We start from the raw sequence: 8,584 nt of genomic DNA, 5'->3' as shown, positions 1-8,584 counted from the left end.
TGTCTTGGAAGAGTAAGAAACAACATACCGTATCCAGATCAAGTGCCGAATCAGAATACAGAGCTATGGCAGATGTTACATCAGAAATGATATGGGTTCGTCGCCTTCTCAGGGAACTCGGGGTTACCTCTGATGACTTAATGCGATTATACTGTGATAATCAATCAGCTATACATATAGCCAAAAATCAAGTATTTCATGAGAGAACTAAACACATTGAGGTTGATTGTCACCTAATCAGAGATAGGATAGTGGGCACTCAAAAGGATCCTCCATCTATTCAGCCAATTCATGTTAAAACAGAATTCCAACTAGCGGATATCTTCACAAAACCACTCCGGAAGGTTCAAATAGATTTCATATGTAGCAAGTTGGGCATGATTAACATCTATGCTCCAACTTGAGGAGGAGTGTTAGTTGTAAATAGTTGAAGGACCTAGTTGTTAACTAGAGGTCTCTACTTGCAATTATAGATGTCCTTGCATGTAAATATAAGTGTCCCTACATGTAATTAATATTTACTTGTTGGTCCCTCTTTCCCCTATAAATAGAGGGATCCTCTTCATTTGTAAACACACTTTTCATTAATACAATTCAGATTTCCTTTCCATTTCATACCTGTCTATTTTACATGTTTAATTATAGATGTAAATCAAAACTGTTGGGGATCAGAACTGGTACTTGCAGCGGAAGTGTTAACATCGTTTAAATACATATCTGGTAATGAACCGAATTGGATTTGCATAGTGTGTGTTTGTGATGAAAATCAAGATATAGAACAATGGTGGACAGATCGTTATTGAATAAGGAAATGTCTTGGTACCGGATATTGTTTCCGGTGACATCAATTTATACATATAAGTTGGCGGTTCAGGAATTGGCGGGTAACTGTTCTTGACAGTTATTTGAAAGGCTTTCCCGCTTATTCACTGATTATTACATAAGTATATCATTAACTAACTTAATAAGTGTTTCTAATTATATATCCGAATAGAACATAAAAACATAAACATAACTTAGTTTAATAAATCTAACAAAAACAGCCTTCATGCTTCTGGACCAAGAGGCATATGCGGCACATGTATTTAATTAATTGCCTATTTCATATCATCATTTCTCATTCTCACTGTTTTCAGAACCGGAACCAGCTACATAGCCAGTCTGGTTGAGTTTATTTGAACCAGCAAACCGAACTGTATGGTTGGATCAAGTTTCAATTTTTTTTTCGTACCAGAATTTTATTACTGATCTGTTTACTACTTACTTCTGGCTTCATATCTTAGTTTATTCCAGCTTCGTATTTTGTTATCATTGCCGTTTAACACCAAAAGATAAAGTAGTTCCATATTTTGTCTAATTTAGTTGACAGATGTTGATCTTCAATGTAATGGAAATAAATATTCAGACAAGAAACAAATTAAATTGCTGTAACTAATTTCAGAAATACCTAATTAATTCATCTACTAATATAATATCCCAATATTATACTAAACAATCTATCTTCTTCTCTACAGTTCATCATCAACATCTTCCGCTTCACCGGCCCCACCCGACCTCTGATAAACAGCCGTTACGATCGGATTACAAACCGCTTCAACTTCTTTCAGCTTCTCATCATACTCCTCTTTCTCAGCCGACTGATTATCATCAAGCCATTCAAGTGCTTCTTTCGTTGCGCTTTCAATTCTCTCCTTTTCATCCGACTCGAGCTTTTCGGCTAACTTATCTTTATCATTAACTTGGCTTTTCATGTTGTAGACATAACTTTCAAGCGCGTTACGCGCTTCAATCTTTTCTTTCACCTTTTTATCTTCTTCAGCAAACTCTTCGGCTTCGTGAACCATACGCTCTATCTCTTCTTGACTCAACCGACCCTTCTCGTTGGTGATTGTGATCTTTTTGGATTTGCCAGCCACCTTGTCTTCTGCCTTCACGTTTAGGATACCGTTGGCGTCTACCTCGAATGTGACTTCGATTTGTGGGGTGCCCCTGTGTTAGCATAAGAAAGTTTTAGCCCCGCGAAAGCACAAATGCGATTTCGATAACGTTAACACGAAATACAAACCTTGGTGCTGGAGGGATTCCGGAGAGATCAAATGTTCCAAGAAGCCTGCAATCCTTTGTGAGACTTCTTTCACCTTCATAAACCTGTTATAAAAAAAGAATAATAATAATTATTAGACAGTTAGTTGATATTACATTACATGTATGATAATACTACTAGTTATGGTCATTTTGTATAGAGTTTGTTACATAGTTTCTCAAAGATATTTTTGCTATGGATTTATATCAGATTTTCACTTACCTGATTAACTTTTAATAATAATTTTTTTAAGAAAAATAAACAAATAAAGGGGTTAAAAATGAGCCCAATACCTTGATGGAGACAGCAGTTTGCTGATCCTTATAGGTGGTAAATACTTGAGATTTTCTGGTCGGGATAACGGTGTTTCTTGGGATCAATTTCGTCATCACCCCTCCAACGGTTTCAATGCCGAGGGTAAGCGGAGCCACATCCAAAAGAACGATTTCTACTCGTGAACACATTAGCAGCATTAGCATTGATTTGTCAACAGATTAATTTTGTATCAATTATCAAACCAACCTCACCCGATTATGACGCGTAAATATGTACACTTTGACACCAACACAACTCAAAAAAATTTGATACCAACACGACCCGACCCGTTAGACCCATAAAAATATACACTTTGACATCAACCTGACCCGGACTGTTCTAGACCCATAAAAATCTACCCTTTTGACACCAATCAGACCCAACCTATTTAGACCCATATAAATATACACTTTGACACCAACTAGACCCGACCCACTAAGACCCAAATATACAACTTTGACACCAACCAGACCCGACCCATTTAGACCCATAAAAATATACACTTTGACACCAACTCGACCCACTTAGGCACATAAATATATACACCTTGACACCGACCCGACCCATTTAGACCCATAAAATAAAAATATAAACTTTGGCACCAACCCGGTCTGACCCGTTTTAGACCCATAAAAATAAAAATATACACTTTGGCACCAACCCGATCTGACCCGTTTTAGACCCATAAAATGTACCCTTTTGGCACCAACCCGACCCGACCCGTTGTAGACCTTTTGTACAAGGCATGTATGATTAGAATAATGAATTACCTTCAGTTTCATCACCACCCTCTCCACTCAAAATGCCTCCTTGAACAGCAGCACCAAAAGCAACCGCTTCATCAGGGTTCACACCCTTGTTTGGTTCCTTTCCATCAAAGTAGTCTCTAAGAAGTTGTTGAACCTTTGGAATCCTGGTACTCCCACCAACAAGAACAATCTCATCAATCTCGTGTTTCTCCAAACCCGCATCCTCCATGGCCTTCTTCACGGGCCCCATTGTCTTTCTAAACAAGTCGTTGTTAAGCTCCTCGAATCGGGCTCTTGTCAATGGCTCAGAGAAATCTACACCGTCGAAAAGTGACTCAATCTCAACCCGAACCTGGTGCTGGCTGCTCAACGCTCTCTTGGCCCGTTCGGCTTCCCTTCTTAGCTTCCCGAGCGCTCTGTTGTCATTGCTGATGTCTTTTCCGTACTTTTTGTTGATGAGTTTGATGAAGTATTCCATGATCCTTTGGTCGAAGTCCTCGCCTCCAAGATGGGTGTCTCCGTGTGTGGCAAGAACTTCAAAAACACCATTGTCTAGTGTCAAGATGCTCACGTCGAATGTTCCTCCACCAAGGTCGAATACAAGAACGTTCTTCTCGACCCCTTTCTTGTTCAGACCGTATGCGATAGCAGCAGCCGTTGGCTCGTTAATGATTCTAACGACATTTAAACCAGCAATCTTTCCAGCATCCTTGGTAGCCTGCCTTTGGGCATCATTGAAGTATGCTGCAAGGAGAATCAAACCATTACACAACTTAATTCTGTTGAAAACTATGTTCCAAACGTGTTGTTGCCACGGGTTGGCGGGTCGAACCCAAATATAACACGTTTGTTTGAGAGTTTGACACGTATGCCACCCGTTTAATCCCCAAAAAAAATTGTACATATTTTAAAAATAATAAACTTACATTTTAATGTATTTTGTTGAAGCAAATCTGTTTAAACTACGACAGTTTACATACAAATCTTCAAATTTTAGCAAAAAAAAAAAAAAAAAAAAAAAAAAAAAAAAAAAACTCAAATAAAAAAATATTTAATTAAAAAACTAGGAAAATATATAAATGACATAAACGGTTAACCCGCTAACCCGCCCGGGTTGACACTGGCACGACACGTTTCGCCGTTTAGCTAAATGTGTTCACGGGTTTGACTTGAAACTGACATGAACCGTTTAGACTAAACTCAAACCCACAAATCTACTTACCAGGAACTGTAACAACAGCGTCCTTAACTTTCTTTCCAAGGAATGCTTCAGCTGTCTCCTTCATTTTTGTAAGAACCATCGCGCTAATCTCTTCGGGACTGAAAACCTTGGTTTCCCCTTCCTTGTGTTTAACTTGGATAAAAGGCTTCCCATCTTTGTTCACTATTTTGTAGGGAACCAGTTTCATATCCTTTTGGACTTCTTTATCCTCAAACCTATCAAAACAAAGATACAATGTAAAACAACATAATTTCAATATTTACTGTTTAAACACAAGAAAACTGTAACTAAGTTCATACTTTCTCCCAATAAGTCTCTTGACATCAAAGACGGTCCTTTCGGGGTTTACAGCCGCCTGATTCTTGGCGGCCTCACCGATCACCCTCTCGTTGTCCGTGAAAGCCACCCACGATGGAGTGATACGGTTTCCTTGATCATTGGCTATGATTTCAACGTGTCCGTTCTTATAAACACCAACACACGAATACGTAGTCCCAAGATCAATCCCAATAACAGTTCCTAACTTGCTGGATTCTTCTTTAGCGATCGAAGTTGCAAATACACAACAACCTGTAAGTAACACAATAACATTCATTAGTACATATATTATATAATTAAGATGCATGGTCTTTTCTTTTGTCGATAAATAATTAAAAAAACAGTAGCATCATAAACATGTAATAATATGAAAAACATACCGATGATCAAGATGATTGCTAGAATAATATTGCCGGAGCGACCCATATCTATGTGATTAAGAAGGGGTTTTGAATTTTGAGAGAAAATAAATACTTGCATGAACAGGGACGAATAGAGGCGCTTAAATAGTTGAATAGTGTGGGGTGTTTTGTCCTACGTGGCATTGTTTTAGTGGTGTTGCTTTTGTCATATAATGTAAGCGTTGGTTAAATAGTTGAATGTTTTAGGTTTTGGTTATTGTAATTTGAACCCTGGAGTTATATTGTTTATGTTATAATAGATTTAAAGTTTAGGACACATCCAAATTTGGTAAAAGAACATAAAGATTGTATGTTTGGAAATACAAAAACTTTCTATTCTAATTGTATGTATCTTCTAAATTTATATAATGATAACGTAATAAGGGGGGGGGGGGGATGGTTTATAACGAGTGATAGGAATATATAACGCGTTATATTGAACTTTTTCCACCCCCACAACAAAGTTTCACGAGTGATATTTTCAACGAAATCGATTTTCGTTATTTTTATAACGCCGTGATAGTTTTATTTGTGAGTGTAATTGTTGGCTGAGGGGAAATTGTTGGGTGTGGTGGTGAGTGATGACCACCCCCACTAAAAAAGGTTGTGAGTGATGGAAAAATGGTTGCTGATATGGCGGAACATGATTGGATATTGTGAGTGATGGAAAAATGGTCACTAGTGACCACCCCCCTTCCCTAATGATGATTTAGTTTTTTATAATAAATTAGAAATGTGTTCTATAACTCGACAATTCTTCAGGATACGAGAGGTAGCGTATGGATGGACACACAATAAGCAGCTCGAGTGAATAAAGTTTAGCGGTTGTTTGGCAGGTTCTGAATGAGTAAATGTTGAACCAGTAAGAGGTCTAAATCATAAAGGTAGCGTTCGTTTCATGGAATGGAATGGATTTGGAAAGCTTTTCTTTGTAAAATTGATCTTGGTTGGGGGAGGGAGGAATTTGAAATCCAATGAATTTCTTTAATCAATGAAATTTGTGACTATTTCAACATTCCATTCCATTCCTTCATTAGAGTGAAGGATTTCTAAGGAATGTTGAAATAGTCACAAATTTCATTAGAGTGAAGGATTTAAATTCCTCCCTCCCCCAACCAAGATCAATTTTACAAAGAAAAACTTCCTAATTCCATTCCATTCCATGAAACGAACGCTACCAAAGTGTTTAATCAGTAAAAGGTCTAAACCATTAAGAAAAAAGTATAATGCTTAACCATGTAAAGGCAAATGTCAGACCAATTCAGATAAGAGGTCTTAACCATTCAGACTCAGTATAATGCTTAACCATTCATAGGCAAATGTCTGAACCATTCAGACATCTGCTCGCGAAACAAACAGTCTGAATCATTAAGTGATGAACCAGTAAGAGGTTCGAACCATTAAGAGCCCGTTAAGAGCTGAAACAAACAGCCCATTAATTGAGTTCTATATCGAATCAGTCTCTGGCTCTACTCTATTAGTAATTTTTTTTGGATAATTGATGAAAGTAACATATATGTCAAGTTACTTGGGTTTTTCAACAAGGTGTTAATACTTTGATGTATTGTATGTGATAAAATCAAGACAAAATGAGAGTGCACGTCCTTTAGGTTTACCTAAAAGTACAGTGTACGTCCTTAACGTTTAAAAGTTGCACTGCAAATCCTTTACCTTTAGATTTGTTGCATTGCAAGTCCTTTATGGCTAACGGTGTTAACTTTTACCATTAAATCCCCCACGTGCCTCCCACGTGAGGGGTATATCCGTCCATTCCCTTCATTCTTCCCCTTTAAAACCCAAGATTAAAACAGTTCATTCCAAGATTATCATTAACAGATATGAATCTTTAATAACGTTTTATTTGTACACAATCATACAATCATTCCTACTAAACTCGAGGAACGCAGCCCTTTATAATAGAACTCAAACCATTTACATAACAAATCACCAGATCAACTTTTACAGTCACGGCATACATACAAGGTCCCTAAATTGATTAGTCAACAATTCCAACAAACATATCAGCAATTTATCACCAAGCATATGTACATAATTTCACCAATCAAAAGTCACGGAGAACTCGAGAAATCAGAGGTGAGTATACCCGAACCTATGAAGTTATGAACTGAAAGAATGCATGTTGTCGCCGTCACACCTGCCGATTTATTTTGCCGAGATCCGATTTGTACCACCGTCGGTGACTCGTCAGGAGGAATTACAGGCCCCATCGCCTGAAGTACCGCTATCGTCGGAGATGGCTCCGGCTCCGCCGGTTCTCTTTCTTTCTCTGGTTCTTCCGCCATCGTCGTACCTTGCCGGAGCTTGATGCCGGCTCCACCGTGTTCTTTCTTCAGCTTCTCTCTGCTTCTCTTTGCTTCACTCTCTGACTCTGCTAATTCCTGAGGTGGGTGTGGGCTGTGAATAACATAAAGGAGGGTGTTCTCCAGATTGTTTTGGAAATGGCAGGAGGTCCGACGCCAGAATACCGGCTCCGGTTGCCGGCGATTTAACCTGAGAGGGAAGGTGGTTTGTTTTGTTGGCCGGAATGCAATCTCTCCATTATTTTCTTCAGGTGAGGAAGGGTGGCACCGATTCTCTGAATATTGGAGTTAGGGTTAAAACAGAGAGGAAGGGGATGTAGTGAAATGTTGAAGACTGGGTTTTAAAGGGGAAGAATGAAGGGAATGGACGGATATACCCCTCACGTGGGAGGCACATGGGGGATTTAACGGTAAAAGTTAACACCGTTAGCCATAAAGGACTTGCAATGCAACAAATTTAAAGGTAAAGGATTTGCAGTGCAACTTTTAAACGTTAAGGACATGCATTGTACTTTTAGGTAAACCTAAAGGACGTGCACTGTCATTTTGTCTAAAATCAATAAGCATGGGTGTGAGGGTGGTGGGCGCACCCTCTGAAAAAGATAATGTTTAGTTATAGCTGAAATTCTCAACTGCAACGAACCCCTTAAAACTTTTGAAACCGACCCTTAAGAAAAAAATATATTATAAATTTATTAAAAAATTAATACTATTTAATTAATTAACTTGATTTATATAAATTACAAATTAGCACAATCCATTGTCCAATTTCCCACTAAACATGTTCAAGTCCAAGCCCTTATCTTAGCCCAACCCAACATCTTTTTAAACTTAAGTAGTGTTTTTCAATGACGCGCGTTGCGCGAAAGACATTGGTGTTTTCGACTGACATCATCTTGCAACTCTTCTTTTAACTGTTTCACTTCTTGCAAAGACTAAACGTAGACCCTAACTCTTGTTTCACCACTTAATCAAAGTAAAAATTACAGGATTTATTATATAATTAGTACAAATTCAAGTAACTTTATTCAAACAAAGAAGTATAATTACAGATATACCTTTGTTAGGTTAATCAAAACTAAATCAGATTCAACTAAAACCCCCATACTTTGAGCAGACAAACTCCACAAATCCCACATGGGTTTTGTAGACAACAAAATTGATTCATCTTTTCA

General features: G+C 38.0%; 1 protein-coding gene across 1 annotated transcript; it reads right to left on the bottom strand.

The window, feature by feature from the left end:
• Positions 1–1,378: 1,378 nt before the first annotated feature.
• On the bottom strand, positions 1,379–5,133 carry LOC110901836 (luminal-binding protein 5). The gene is made up of 7 exons (XM_022148608.2): positions 5,068–5,133; positions 4,669–4,939; positions 4,370–4,584; positions 3,169–3,891; positions 2,377–2,531; positions 2,066–2,148; positions 1,379–1,989 (listed from the first exon to the last, which is right to left on the bottom strand). Exons 1-7 carry the CDS (start codon positions 5,111–5,113, stop codon positions 1,509–1,511), a joined length of 1,974 nt encoding a protein of 657 aa, XP_022004300.2. The 5' UTR covers positions 5,114–5,133; the 3' UTR covers positions 1,379–1,508.
• Between the last annotated feature and the right edge of the window lie 3,451 nt (positions 5,134–8,584).

The sequence above is a fragment of the Helianthus annuus genome, chromosome 13 (genome assembly GCF_002127325.2).
Source record: "Helianthus annuus cultivar XRQ/B chromosome 13, HanXRQr2.0-SUNRISE, whole genome shotgun sequence".
Taxonomy (NCBI): domain Eukaryota; kingdom Viridiplantae; phylum Streptophyta; class Magnoliopsida; order Asterales; family Asteraceae; genus Helianthus; species Helianthus annuus.
The sequence above is the reverse complement of the archived record's forward strand: the minus strand, read 5'-3'. Positions and strand labels throughout refer to the sequence as shown.